Source organism: Eublepharis macularius, chromosome 13, assembly GCF_028583425.1.
Source record: "Eublepharis macularius isolate TG4126 chromosome 13, MPM_Emac_v1.0, whole genome shotgun sequence".
NCBI lineage: Eukaryota > Metazoa > Chordata > Lepidosauria > Squamata > Eublepharidae > Eublepharis > Eublepharis macularius.
Window position 1 is genome coordinate 69,546,856 of NC_072802.1, and position 14,813 is coordinate 69,561,668.

At 47.3% G+C, this 14,813-nt stretch overlaps 1 protein-coding gene across 1 annotated transcript in view; it reads right to left on the reverse strand.

The window, feature by feature from the left end:
- Positions 1 to 571: 571 nt before the first annotated feature.
- ANAPC5 (anaphase promoting complex subunit 5) overlaps positions 572 to 14,813 on the reverse strand; it is a 30,586-nt gene continuing 16,344 nt past the window's right edge. The window contains exons 9-17 of the mRNA XM_054996471.1: positions 14,458 to 14,547; positions 11,768 to 11,949; positions 10,749 to 10,884; positions 9,294 to 9,368; positions 7,827 to 7,948; positions 5,281 to 5,388; positions 3,104 to 3,251; positions 1,323 to 1,485; positions 572 to 984 (exon numbers count right to left, since the gene is read on the reverse strand). Coding sequence (XP_054852446.1) covers positions 770 to 984; positions 1,323 to 1,485; positions 3,104 to 3,251; positions 5,281 to 5,388; positions 7,827 to 7,948; positions 9,294 to 9,368; positions 10,749 to 10,884; positions 11,768 to 11,949; positions 14,458 to 14,547 — 1,239 coding nt within the window. The 3' untranslated portion in view covers positions 572 to 769. The remainder of the gene's footprint in view (positions 985 to 1,322; positions 1,486 to 3,103; positions 3,252 to 5,280; positions 5,389 to 7,826; positions 7,949 to 9,293; positions 9,369 to 10,748; positions 10,885 to 11,767; positions 11,950 to 14,457; positions 14,548 to 14,813) is intronic.

Below are 14,813 nucleotides of genomic sequence, written 5' to 3' on the forward strand. Positions count from 1 at the left end.
TCATGGTTGCGGCTCTCAAACATCTGACGTTTATTCTATGTGGCTCTTACATTAAGCATGTTTGGCCACCCCTGACCTATATCATGTAGCAACTGTTTAGCTCAGCAGTTTAGATCGTACTTCCTTAGATGCTCATAATTTCAGACTTCTTGAGGGCTAGAAACTTATTTTTGGGGTCTTATTTGAATTTGATGGACATCCTGTGCAGTGCTTAGGAAAGCACTAACAGCAGAGTGCACCATAAATCACAGTCATACAGACTCTTAGCCTAGCAGCTGTCCCCTTCAAAACAAAAGGGAAAAAACCCCAAATTCCATATTTGCATAGACAGAGTGCTATTTGGAAATGAGTCACCAGTTTAGCCAGCCACACAGTGAACCTTTTGTTTCAAAAGGCTACTTTCCCTATGGTGGGTCCATTTGTAAATCCAACCGGTCATGTCTCACCAGGAAGGGGGGGGGGGGGAACCACGTATTACAACCACAGCTATAAAGGGTAAGAGATGGAAAGAAACAACTATTCTGCCCTCACCCACCCCAAAAACAAAACAGAAAACCCTTTCACATGTGAGTAAACTGAAATTTGTTTTGCTATTTATTTCCAAACTGTGAGGTACATAGCACCAAAAAGTCATATTACAAGGATGGGGGCGGGAGAGAAATAGAAGGAAGGGTCGGGACATCAGGAATTCCTCCTGTTCAAGCCACGTCTCAACGGAATAGAAACCGAAGGGCATCCAAAGGGACTGGGGACCTCGGCATTAAATGCCTCATTTGAAAGCATTTATCAGGGGGACCTCGCAAGCCGGGAGCTCCTGGTTCAGCTGCCGGAAGAGCATCGCGCACTGGTTTCTCTCCTGCGCCTTGCCCAGGCTGTGGAAAAGTCTGGCTTGGAGGTAAAGGACGTCCCGAAGCTGCTCTTTACAGTCCACGTTTGCAAAATAAGTTTTGGCTTCGTTGAGATTCAAGATCGCCGACTCCAGCGCTGCCAGAAAGAAGGTGAGAAGTTTTTTTGTGGCTCTCTCCCCCAAATGTCCTCCCCCGTTTTTAAAAACGTATGATGTCAGCTTGTTCTTGCTGTCGCTTCGCCCGATCTCCACCCAGGCTCTCGGCCTCCTCTGCCCCCTGCCCCCGTCTTCCCGGAAGGGGTTGGAGAACTTGGCCCCATCATCCAACGTGCACCTCCCTGGCTCTCTCCATGTCACCTCCTCCCACCCGCCCCCTGCCCAGAGCCCATCTACTGGTGACCTTCTCTCTTGGGCAGGGAGTCTAGCACACCAGTGATGGTAGCAGCACGCGTCCTGACGGATGGAGCATTCTTACCTTCTGCTTTCTTCTGTAGGGTGCAGGAGGCTGCTGAGGCGACCTGGCACTTGGCCATTAAGAACATAGCCGCTCCTTTGTCCAGCACCGTCCCGTGAGCCAGGATGGGTTCAATCGCCAGGTGGAGGATGCTCAGGGCTTGCTCAGGAATGCCAAGCATTAGCTGAAAGGGGGAAGGAGCCATGTTACTCCAGGCTCCCTGGCCGCTGATTAATATTTTGCTGATCCAGTTCTCACACTGCTGCCTCATGGGGCAGTTAACCTAACACAATTTTACCAGGTTCGGTTTGTGTTACAAGTGGTTCCTGTAAATGCACCCTCACGCGTCAAAAAGCTGATATTTCCCCAGATGTTGGAAAGGATGTGGTGATATAGGAACCTTTTTTCATTGTTGGTGGACTTGTCACAAAATACAGTCCTTTTGGAATAAGATATCTAACAATGTAAGTAAAACTACAGGATATTCAATACCAAATACTCTGGAAATCTCTTTACTTAACCTGTGGGACAATAGCTCCGTTCTTGGACTAAGAAGCGACCTTATTTCTCTATTGTTAACAGCAGCTAAAACTGTAATAGCTCAAAACGGGAAATCTGACAAGATTCCATCAGTAAAATCATAGATGCAAAAAGTACGGGATTTTTTGATAATGGACAAAATTTCAGACCATTTAGCAATGGCAGACAACCCTAATTATAACTCATTTTATAGGAAAATGCAGGGCTTTTTTTCAGGGGGAACGCAGGGGAACAGAGTTCCGGAACCTCTTGAAAATGGTCACATGGCTGGTGGCCCCGCCCCCTGATCTCCAGACAGAGGGGAGTTTGGATTGCCCTCTGTGCTGCTCAGTGGCGCGGGGGGGCAATCTAAATTCCCTTCTGTCTGGAGATCAGGGGGCGGGGCCACCAGCCATGTGACCATTTTCTCTGAGGGCAACCCAAAAAAGCCCTGGAAAAATGGTTTCCTTTCTTTGACTACATCTCTAACTATGCACTTGGAAACAATACCTTGCCAAAGAAATACATCGATTTTGCTTTTTATTAACATGTATTGGGATTTGTAATAATCTTTACATTGTTTTGATGGTTAAGTGTTAATTTTATATAGATGTTTATGGTTGTTATTGGAAAAGTGATAAAAGTTATTTTAAAAAGCTGGTATTTCAAGGCAAACTCTTGAAACAAATGAAGTTCATTGTCACAAAGCAGAAGGTGAGGGGGCAGCTTCAACTTACAACCTCCCACCCTTTCCCGAGTGCCTCTGCCCATAGTTTATTCATTCACTCTTCGTTCATTCAGTCACAGCCCCGAGCTCTTGAGGAATCCCCAAATGACTTCATTGGCCATGAACCTGCTTGAGGAAAGGAACCTCCTGTTCAGGCATCTATGGCTCAGTGGCAGAGCATCTGCTTGGCATGCAGAAGGTCCAAGGTTCAATCCCCAGTTGAAGGCTCAGGTAGCCGGTGGTGGGACAGACCTCCCCTGAGACACTGGAGAGCTGCTGCTAGAGTAGACAATACTCACCTTGACCGACTGACTCGGTATAAGACAGCTTTATACGTTCATCACGAAGTGAGAGAACCTGGTGACACAACCCCCGCCAAAATGCTGCATGCACAAAACATGCACTCTGCCCTCAGGGCAATGGAGGTGCAGGGTTCGCTTGCCTCGCACACATTCAGATCCAACAACGGAAGCCTGAAAGGTTGACACACCCTTCGATCCTGGCCCGCGCCCTAAACAAATGCAAAGAGCAGTCGATGCGCGCAGAGCTGCAATACCTGGGAGAAAGCCAAGTTGAGGATGGTTTCGGAAGCCAAATGCTGGAGGTGGTATTCCTGGGAAAGAGCAAGGGCTTGGAGGAGGACGGGCAGGGCTGTCGTGTGGCAGAGAGACCTCGAGTGAAGTTTGGCGATAGACAGGAGCACTCTGAATGGGAGCCAGGAGAAAAAGTAAGCAGTATTGGGGGGGGGGGAAACCCTACTTGAAAGGCGTTGTTGCTGTTGAAGCTCCACCCACCATGACCACACCCATTGCTCAGCTCCTCCCATCTTATGATCTGCCCCTTCTTTAAAGCTACGGATCCTCATTCTCAGAAAAGCACCAATGAATTTTCCAGGATGCTAAAGTAGAGAGAAAGCAATGCAATGCTTTGCCTATGCATAGTGGCTAAGAGTGACCTATGAGCAGGAGTCATTTCCTGGAAAAAGAGCAGCAGGAACTCATTAGCATATGCCACACCCCTTGACATCACCAGAAGTGTTTCATTAGCATAACTGATTTGCATATGCCACACCCCTGACTTCACCTATCCTGGCTATTTTGGACCCAATCCTGGCCATTCTGGGCTGAAATTGGGCCCAAAATGGCAAAAAGGGGCTGAAAATGGCCGAAAAGGGGCCCAAAATGGTCAGGATCAGGCCTCTGCTGAGTGAGAGAGTGATCCACCACCTGTCAGAGGCCCGATCTGGGCTGTTTCAACCCCAATCCAGGCCAAAATGGCCGAAAATCAGGTGGGTGAGGCCAGCTGACACATGACCTCTTGGGAGAACTGCTGGAACTGCGTTCCTGTGCGTTCCCCCTCAAAATGAGCCATGCCTATGAGGTATCTGCTCCAAACCTCATTACAGTCGCAGACTCACAAGCCACTCATTCGCTGCCTCATCTCTAATATATAAAAGTCAAGCTGTGTTGCTGACGACTTATTTTTTATCCCGGCGCAGGAGCAGTGAGTCATCGGCAACATGGTGATGTAGAAGCCGCGACCATAGAGGTGGCGGGGAGGCATGGCCCTCTGAAGGGCCACAGCGGCCTTCTCAGTCACTGCGGAAGCCTCGACAGAGAAACCTACCATGGTGCTGCATCCCTCCCATGTCCGTTGTTCACACAACAGGCTTGGTTGCTGGTTCATATACAATCAGCAGTTACCGGGCCCAATTCAAGGCCATGACCATCACATTCAAAGCCCTTCACGGCCTTGGCCCCTCCTATCTGTGTGCCCACCTCTCCTCCTGTGTTCTGCCACGGCAGCTTTGCTCATCTGGACAGGCCTTCTGCAGATACCACCTTGCAGCTGGTCAAAATCTACAGCTGCCCGCACACGTGCTTTCTCTGTGGTAGCTCCCACCTTATGGAGTAGCCTGCTTGAGGTCGGGAATGCTCCCACTCTTTTGGCTTTCCACAAACTATGCAAAACTGAATTATTCAGGAGGGCTTTCTACCCGGATTATATGACTGTGTCATAAGAAACAGCTCAAAGAAATGCTTCAGTAGAGAAAGGGACTTTACGCTTCTCTGTTGGATACTGTCAATGCAGATACGCCCCACTAGAGTTTGCATGGTTCTTAACATGCCATGTATATTAGTTATGCTTCGTTTCAGAAAGATTTCATCTTTATGGGTTTTTTTCCCAAATTTCTGCCACCATACCCTATTGTATCTCTTTCACTGAATGTTCTAATTGTTGTCCATTACTCTACTTTGCTCACCGAATGTCCTAGCTGTTGATTAATATTGAATTTTCCCTTGCACTGTGTAATCCACCTTGGATCTCAGTGAGAAAGGCAGACTAAAAATTAATCATCATCAAGATCATCATGCTGGCCTACCTTACCAGGCTGTTGTAAGGACAGCTGTGGTTTGAACACAAATGCTAAGTTTTATGGTTACTGAAAGAGGCCACGTCCAGCATTTGCAACAGAGATGAAAGTGTTTTCAACAGCATAAAGCCTTACATTGACACTCTATTTACCAATACTGCCCGGAAACCATGTTCACCTTGGCTGAAAACTCACACCTTTGTGCATAATCATGCAGGCCTAATCCATGTCCCAATGCATGGGCGTGGTGCTCGCACGGCAGCCAGGTAAACAGGAGTCTTTCCCCATCGCCACAGGGCCTCCTGAAAGGACGCAGAAGGAGCCCCATTGCAGGAGCCAGCAAGAATCTTGTTCCTTACCTGATCACCATCTCGGTGTTTTTTATTTTCTGGCAGTGAATCAAGAGCTTCTGCAGGAGTCTGTGTGCCTCCGACATTTGGCTCTGAGCTTTCAGCACGATGCCTTTTCTGCAACACAACCCCCCACCCCAAAAGTAGAGATGAGGGGCGCCATCCAGTCATTTTTTAAAATCTTGACTAATTTTAAGGGGACAATTAAAAAAGGGGCTTCGTTTTCTCCCAAAGCAATCAACAGGAAATAAAAATGGCTCCACTTTGCTGTTGGGTTGCCAGCTCCAGATTGGGAAATTCCTGGAGATTTGGGGCAGAGTCACAGAGGGTGGAGTTTAGGGATAGAGCTCAGCAGGGATAGGACGCCAGGGACACTACCCACCAGGGCTTTTTTTCTGGGAAAAGAGGTGGTGGAACTCAGTGGGATGCCCTGGGAGAAAATGATCACATGACTGGTGGCCCCGCCCCCAGATCTCCAGACAGAGGGGAGTTTAGATTGCCCTCTGCGCTGCTCCAGGGGGATCAGGGGGCGGGGCCACCAGCCATGTGACCATTTTCAAGAGGTTCCGGAACTCCGTTCCACTGCGTTCCAGCTGAAAAAAAGCCCTGCCACCCACCAAAGCAACAATTTTCTGCAGGGGAACTGATCTCTGTAGTCTGGAGATTAGTTTTAATTATGGAAAATCTCCAGGCCTCAACTGGAGGTTGGCAGTCCTACTTCTCTAGGATCATACTCAGGTCTCCTAACCATGTAACCGCAAGAGTGGATCACATAACGAGGACCTCCAGATTAAACTTGACCGTTTCTGGTTGTCAATTCTACTGCAGCCCCATGAGCTACCCGAAGCTTGGAAGGAGGTCGCGTAAGATTTCATACACACTCTGCTCCCCCCTCTAGGGAGGGATTTGTTGGTTATAAGCCCTGCTCCAATCACGGCGATTTCACTGAGCAGGCCAACGTCATAATTCTTCCCACGAATGAAAGCTCTCTACTTTAAAAACAAGTTTCTAGCTCTTAAGACGGTGAAGTGTTTCCTCTCCTCCAGTGCACACCTGGCCACCTCACTGTTTGGTGTGAGACACCAGGTAAAAACATTTATTCTCCTTGGCTTTTAATAACTGTGTGTGCACGTGAGGGGGGCTCTTTTTTTCATCTAGTTGCTGAAATGTTGATGCGGGGGGAAAAAAACCGTGTTGCTTGTCTACTACCTTTTTATTTTTTTAACACTTTTTATAGCAATATTTATTTATATCCCTGTAAATCTTTTCTTGCAGTCATTTTGAAATTTAAATTTGTAACTGCTGTTTGATTGTTTTTTATGGACTGGGATGCTCTCTGGACTGTATTTTAGAGTTGTATACCATCTTATAACCTCTTAAGGATTCTTGAGGCAGTGAAACCTCGAATGCGGGATATATGTGTATGTCGTGGCAGGGACCAGGGAGAAGACTAGTCCAGAAGTCAAGAGGCAAGGCTTCACTCAGTTATGCAGATATAAGCCTACTTAATTTGCACGCTGCACATTTTAATGTGATTATAGTTGAACTTGGACATCGGAAAGTGTTTGTCATGTTTGACTGTACCCATTCATCCATGCCAATATTAATTCTTATATTATTAATGCAATATTAATGCTTATATGCTTAGGTGCCAGTTAATGCCAGTTCTAACTCACTTATGTTCTACTGCCAGTTATTGTAATCATAAGCCTGGTGTAACTCAATTTCTCGTTGCTGGCATTATAGCGGATTCTCAAACGTTCACAGGTGGCTGTCTGTTTACAACTTTGAACTTTTCCTCTGGACTATGATATGTCTTCCCTCTTCCTGGCATGATAGCACAAATATGCAAAATGTTCTCACACAGAAAAGAACAACAATGAATTGTTTGGGCACTGGGAGGGGGAAGGAAAGTCGGGTAGAAAAGAGATGTGTTTTTCCCATGCTGCCATTCTTGTCAAACTCCTACTAGAACTCCTTAGTTGCCTACCTTACTCCTAAGTAGATGGTTGTTGTGGGTTTTCCGGGCTGTATTGCCGTGGTCTTGGCATTGTAGTTCCTGACGTTTCGCCAGCAGCTGTGGCTGGCATCTTCAGAGGTGTAGCACCAAAAGACAGAGATCTCTCAGTGTCACCAGATCTCTGTCTTTTGGTGCTACACCTCTGAAGATGCCAGCCACAGCTGCTGGCGAAACGTCAGGAACTACAATGCCAAGACCACAGCATTACAGCCCGGAAAACCCCCAACAACCATCGTTCTCCGGCCGTGAAAACCTTCGACAATACATCCTAAGTAGATCTTTGGACCTGAATACGGAAAAGATCTGATTTCTGAATAAAAGTCATTTAACCAAGGACCTGCGTCTTGCTATAGTGAACCAGGGATCTGTCTGCTGTATTCTGTCACCCAGAGCCTGACAGTGTTCTGCAGAGACAGCTCAGACAAGAAGTACACAAGGCCTCATCCCACAGGCTTTTAATTCCATATCCATGCCCATCCTGTCTCAATAGGACGTCAGCAGAGGTCCTTGATCCCTCAAGCTTGTGGATGCTTACCTGTACACCCCTTCGGTGCTATCCAATGCCGTAATCCCAGCTACAAGTGAATCAGCGACATGGTATTTGCCATCATTCACGGCTCTGTCAAACTGGATTTTCTGATCACACAGCATCCACAGCTACGACGGGGGGTGGGGTGGGGTTCAGAAAACGGGGCAGAATATTTATCTGGTTTTTATTGTTCTAACAAAGACAGTATCTTAAAGGTTTTTTTCTTTTAAAACAGAGGGATATGAAATGAGGACTAAAAGAAGGGGAAAGGAAGCAGGTGATGGGAGCAACAGGGAAATATTATTGCAAAGAGGCTAGGTATTCCCTGAAGGATTGGACTGCCCCAAAACTTATCCATAGGATGCATCAGCTTTCCCAATGCTGAGAGCAAGTTCAATGGTCTGCGAGAGTTTCTACAAATGCTGATCATCTGTAAAACGAGGTGACTCTGAATATATCATTCCAGAACATTACTAGTTTGTGAATCGGAAAAGCAGAACTCCCCTTCAGTCTACCGTGCAACAGAGCATGGGGTTTTATTTTCAAAACGGCCAAGGGGGAGGCATCTTGAGAGAATTCTTATTTGTGACTGACAAACCAGAATGTGAAACGTACACACAAGGTCTGTGGCAACAGGGGCTTTTTCAGAAGCAGGCCTGGGTCCAGATGGCTGCAAGGCTGGAGATTGGTACAAAGCAGCCCAGGAAATCCAGGCATCGTTAGAGAGTTCTCAGGTTGCACATTCCATCTTTCCCAGGGCAAGGGGCCCCACCGAGAGGCCCTTGCCTGAGCTGCCTTTCCATCCTGGAGGTAACATTACCTAGAAAAACAGTAGAGTCCAGTAGCACCTTTAAGATTAACCAACTTTATTGTAGCATAAGCTTTCGAGAACCACAGCTCTCATCAGATGCATCATCAGCTTTTGAAAACCCACAGCTCTCTTCGTCAGATGCATCGTCAGCTTTTAAGAACTACAGCTCTCTTCGTCAGATGCATTGTCAAGCTTTCGAAAATCCACACCTCTCTTCGTCAGATGCATTGTCAGCTTTCGAGAACCACAGCTCTCTTCATCAGATGCATTGTCAGCCTTTGAAAACCCACAGCTCTCTTTGTCAGATGCAACGTCAGCTTTCGAGAACCACAGCTCTCTTCATCAGATGTATCGTCAGCTTTCGAGAACCACAGCTCTCTTCATCAGATGCAGATGAAGAGACCTGTGGTTTTTGAAAGCTTATGCCGCAATAAAGTTGGTCAGTCTTAAGGTGCTACTGGACTCTTTACTATTTTGTGACTACAGACTAATACAGCTCACTCCTCTGGATCTGTTACCTAGAAATAAACCCAAGGTCAGCTGGCAGCATAAAGTGATTCTTAATCCAGTGCCGTGGTTCTATAGAGTAATATGAATGGCGGGGGGCGGGGAGACCATTCCCATCCTCCTAGGAAATTTACAGATTAAAAACTGGACTTTACCTGCGCGTGCTGACTGTTGGGAGGAAATCTCTCTTTCAGGTGCTTCAGCGTTTCAGAGGCCGCTGCAAAATAACCCTGAGACATAAAGGGAGGGCAGTCAGCCGTCAGTGTATTTAATGCCCGAAAGAGGACCTTTTTCTTTGCCAAGCATAATCATGGCTTTATTGGTCATGATCCTGCATCCAACTAAGTACTGAAGATCGGGAGGCGGGGCGGGGGGGGGAGGAGACTTTGTGGGAAGCAGGGTTGGTTTGTTGTTTTTCAGTCCAACAAAAATGAGAAAAATACTCTGGACATTCCCCAAAACAGAAATAATAGCAAAGTACATCATACAGTCAACATATACTGTAAGTACTGATTACTACAATACAAAGCAATGGTTAAAAAACCAACGCAAGAGAAGAGTGTGACACTGAAAAAGGGCGCAGCAGGCAACTCCTCGGGCAGCTGGTTTGGGTGCCGCTGAAGGGTGGTGGCGGCTGCAGCTGCCGCCTCTTAGGTACACACACAAGGTCTTGTAAACCAAAGTGAGAGTCCAAAGCGAGGCCGAAGGCTCGTGGGACCCGGTGGCCCTTTCCCGCTGGAGGATGTCTGCACAAACTCCACATTTCAACAATATAGCCAAAGATAAGTGATTTTAGGTGCAATTGACTGAAATGGGAGGGGGGAGTTTAATGTGGTCTCGAGGCAAAAATGTACATTATTTGGGGGGACAGCTGATAAGATTCTGCCAGTTCCACTCTGCCACCCGCCAAGTGCTCTTTAAAGCTATCAAAGCAGTATTGGGGAGTGAGGGAGAGTTGAATTGCAGCCATGGTACTAGGGAAGGATTTCTTTCTCTTTAAAACCAGCCTGCTATTTCCCTGATAGAAACCATTTCTTCTCCATGATCTACTGTCTGCACTGGTAAGAGACTTCCAATGAAGACCAAGGTTGCAGAGGCAGGCAATAGCAAACCACCTCCTGTGAGCCTCTTGCTCCAAAACCCCACCAGAGGTCGCCATAAGTCAACTATGACTTGAGGGCAGGATTTCATTTACTGATCTGGATAGCCCAGGCGAGCCTGATCTCATCAGATCTCAGGAGCTAAGCAGGGTCAGCCTTGGTTAGTAATTGGATGGGAGACCTCCAGAGAAGACCAGGGTTGCAGAGGCAGGCAGTGGCAAACCACCTCTGTGAGCCTCTTGCCCTAAAACCCCACCAGGGGTCACCATAGGTCAGCTATGACTTGAGGTCAGGATTTCATTTTCAAGAGGGCATATTTCTTTTTTACCAAGACTGGAGGAAACATTCATCAGGGAAAAGATGGGGAGAAAGGAGAGAAAAGACTTCTCTCTCCCTGGTGCCACAGGCAAGATCCGATATTTCCTCCTTAGGAGTATCGTCCTTTTCCAGTTTGACTCAGAACCAAAAACAGCCACACGCAGTACGAAAACCGAACACAGAACTCCTCACCTGTTCCGCATGCAGCTCAGCCAGATGGCAGAGCACGACCGCAAAGGATTCGGTGTTGTTCTGCTGGACCCCCACATTCACGGCCTCCAGGCTGTTCATGCTCAGCAGCATCTGGGCTTGCTGGAGCGCCATTGTGCTGGGGAGAGAGGAACCCTGTGGGCATTGCGCAAAGCACATCAGCCCCAACGCCTGATGACATCTGCACTGCATTCAGGACTGTGCGGACTCTAACACTGAACCATGCAAAAGGTCAGTTCTGCAACCTGCAAAACTTACACAAACTAAGGAACCTGCAGACGTTTTTCTGGTTCTGGGGAGGAGCAACAAAGACTCACCCGGCACTGAAGCCTCACATCCTTTGGCTATTCCTCCTGAGACATCACCAATTCCTTAGATCCAGAGGAGTTAGCCATGTTAGTCTGAAGTTGCAAAACAGGAAAGAGTCCAGTAGCACTTTTAAGACTAACCAACTTTATTGTAGCATAAGCTTTCGAGAACCACAGCTCTCTTTGTCAGATGCATTGTCAGCTTTCGCGAACCACAGCTCTCTTCATCAGATGCACCGTCAGCTTTCAAGAACCACAGCTCTCTTTGTCAGAAGGCTGTGGTTCTCGAAAGCTGACAAAGGGAGGGGGACGAAGAAACTTGTGGTTCTTGAAAGCAGATGATGCATTTGATGAAGAGAGCTGTGGTTCTCAAAAGTGGACGATGCATCCGACAAAGAGAGCTGTGGTTCTCGAACGTGGACGATGTATCTGATGAAGAGAGCTATGGTTCTCGAAAGCTTATGCTATAATAAAGTTGGTTAGTTTTAAAGGTGCTACTGGACTCTTTACTATTTAGCAATTTCTTAGTAACCCCAATGGCTATAAGCCTGCACCTTTCTTCAAACTAAATCAGAGATCCTCAAGAAGGTCCTTCACATTTGGCAGGTTTTTGTTTTCCCTCAAACACAGACAAGATGGTGCACACAAGAGCCCTGCCTGTTATCTATCACCGCTTTAAAACGAGCGAAGCACCTGCGACCGTAGAGTCTCCAAATCGCCGTCTTCTGGGCAATGCTGATATCGATAAGCTCAGACAAGCTGTGCTTCCAGTGCAAGAGATCGGAGTCCTTCAAGGCATCCATTAGCTTGCTGGCTGTCTTCCCTGCAAAAGCTCTTTGCTGAACCAAGGATTGGATCCCCAGAGACGCTAAATACTAGGAGCGAAAGGGAGGGGGAAATGTACATTTTAGAGGAGAATGATTTCATCAGTGGCAGGTCCAAGTAAAAAGGTGAGAGGCAATCTAACAAAGGTTACAGAATTCCAGATACAGAAGGAAGGAGTTATGACATAGGGGAGAACGCAGGGAGCTATTTAGACCTAGCTTCTGCAATTCCACATGCATGGGCTCGGGTAGAACCGTATGTTTTATCTTCTTTTAAGTTTCTTATTCTTTCGGAGGTCTGCATTTGCCTACATTCAAAAATTGGCACTGGGTGCAGAATTCAGCATCTTGAATTACCTTAAGCGTCCTTTTCCCCCCCTTCCAGTTTCTCATTCACAGGGCTGCAAGAAGAGTTCCTTTGTCCTCCTCAAAGAGGAGGATAAATATGCAAAATAAGCCCTATGTGCAAGTTGTATTATTCTGGCTTTTGACAGTCCAGCATTTGGGCACTTTCCCCCCATATAACAACAATAACAACAATAACTGCGCTTATATACTGCTCTTCTAGACAGATTAGTGCCTCACCCAGAGCGGTGAACAAAGTGTTATTATTATCCCCACAGTACAGCAGGGGAGCTCGGGCTGAGAGGAGTGGCTGACCCAAGGCCACCTACTGAGCTCATGGCAGTAGTGGGATTCGAACCAGGAGAGTGCTGATTTGCAGCCGAAGCACTTAACCACTGTGCTACAGCAGCTCTGCTTTAACCAATCAAGTACAAGAACTGTCAGAGGGAAAAGGCAGTCAACAAACTAATTAATTTATTGGAAGTATTTTTCATTTGCTTTTTGGTTGATTCTGCCCACAAAGTAGCTTACAATAAAACAATCTAACACGCATTAGACAGTCATACTAAAAAGAAACCAAAGCCGATTAAACAGCAAAGAGATAAATCACTACCGTATCACAAGGCCAAGAAGAGGGAGGAAAAGGTCATCCTAAATAAGCCATAAAGATCAACCTCAACACGTGCACACCAAACACGCCCACTCCAGAAACGAATCAGCCTTTTAGACAAACACCGATGGAACAGGTGAAGCCCAGTGGAGAAGCACGTTCTACACTGCCACCAATGCAGCCCCGTCCCATGTGCCTATCCAAAGCACCCCTGAAGGTGCAGGAGCAGAGAGCAAAGCCTCTGCTAAGGACCTACAGAGTGCGGCTCATGTGGGAGAAGGCAGCTTTCTAAGGACCCTGGACTCAAGACTGTGCAGGACTTTGAAGACCAAAAACAGCAGCCTCAAACTGGCAGCCAGTCAAGCTGTATCATGATTGGCGTTATGCAGTCAGCAAAGCACAGGGAAGAAAAAGGGAGAGGCTGTTGAAATGTTACCTCCAGACTGATTCATTACCTCCATGCTATCAAGCTGTGGTTCATATTCATTTTGTTTTAACGTTTGCCATCTCGGAAACCCTGAACTGGGTGAAAAGGTGGCATGGAGATGTCTTAAATATTCCATGGGAGTTGGCTGCCTGGGTCTCTGCCCGGCTCCGTGGCAGTCCCCTCCCGGTGCAATTTTTGGGAACACGATGAATGGTTCAGAGGTGCGGTTTGCTCCTACAGGGGTAAGTCTGGGACTTGCTCAGTTCTTGTCCTTTCCCTCGTGCACAAGAGAGGATTCTTTTCAGGCTTGTGGCAAATCGAGCTGCCTGCCATTAGACCTGAACTGGAAGAATTATGATGTGCCGTTTCTCCATCATAGAGGCTTCCCAACCGAGGGCAGACCTCGTGGATCGGTTCTTCGAACTGTGGCGCTTTCCTGTCACGCTCAGAGCTGCACAAGCAGGGAAGGCTCCAAGTTCCAGAGGAGAGGTCAGCTTATTCCCCAGCTGGAATTCTGGGTCGGATAAAACTATGGCTTGCCGTGATCGTGAAATAACTAAAATGCCTTCTGCGTCCAGCAAAAAGGCAAAGGAAGGGAAGAGGGGGATGCCTCGCGTTAAGTGCCACGCTCATGCCCAGATTGCCTTCCACTGTACCAGCCAACTCAGGTATGGAGAGAGGAGACATTTTCCCCGTCCAGATCTTTAAGGTTAGCTGAGCTTGGGCTTAAACCCCCCCTACCCGACCCAAACAGCTTATCAAGAGCAACCTAATTCGTTACCATATAAGCTAAATCTTGTACCAAGATTTAAAGCCTTACCATGCAGCCTGTGGGCCCACTTTCCCACGCACCCTCCACCCCACTGAGCAACAAGAGGCCACGTGGCACTGTACCACTGCCAGCCACAGAGAGAGACCATACATTCAAATGCTCCTTCATGACGGGCATTCCTGCACACAGCAAGCGAACGTGAAAAGTAGCAGGGTTCCTTTTCACCTTCTCTCTGAGCTCTACGTACAGGAATTGTTTCAGGCAGGGAGAGCATTCAAGCACATATCTTCCTTCGTAGCTTGAAGAGACCAAGATAAGCTTTAACGGTCGGTTCTGATGGCCGTTATCAACCAGCCCTGTGATTATATTCGAGTTAAGGGGGGGAGAGGGACACACATGACATACTGGCAATCCGAAATGCACGGCCTTCTTCACAGAGTGCTCCAAAAGCACGCAGCTGTCCGATCTTTTCTGCTCCAAAATGTACAGCCAGCTCTGGAAAGAGAAGAGTTAAGAATACCGCAACGTATTAATGGCCCGCATCTCTGCATGCCTGCGAAAGGCAAGCAGCCTAATGCCCTTTTTACAAAGCGAGCGCCCTTTCCGGAGCCGCATGTCAAAAGCAAAGCTTGCCTTAAGAACAGATGCAGGAGAATAACAGATCAATGATTCCAGTAGGCCGAGAGTTATAGGATTTGACAGTGGTCAATATCAATTATTTTGCAAGGAAACTTCCATCGTACAATGAACACCCACGTCCT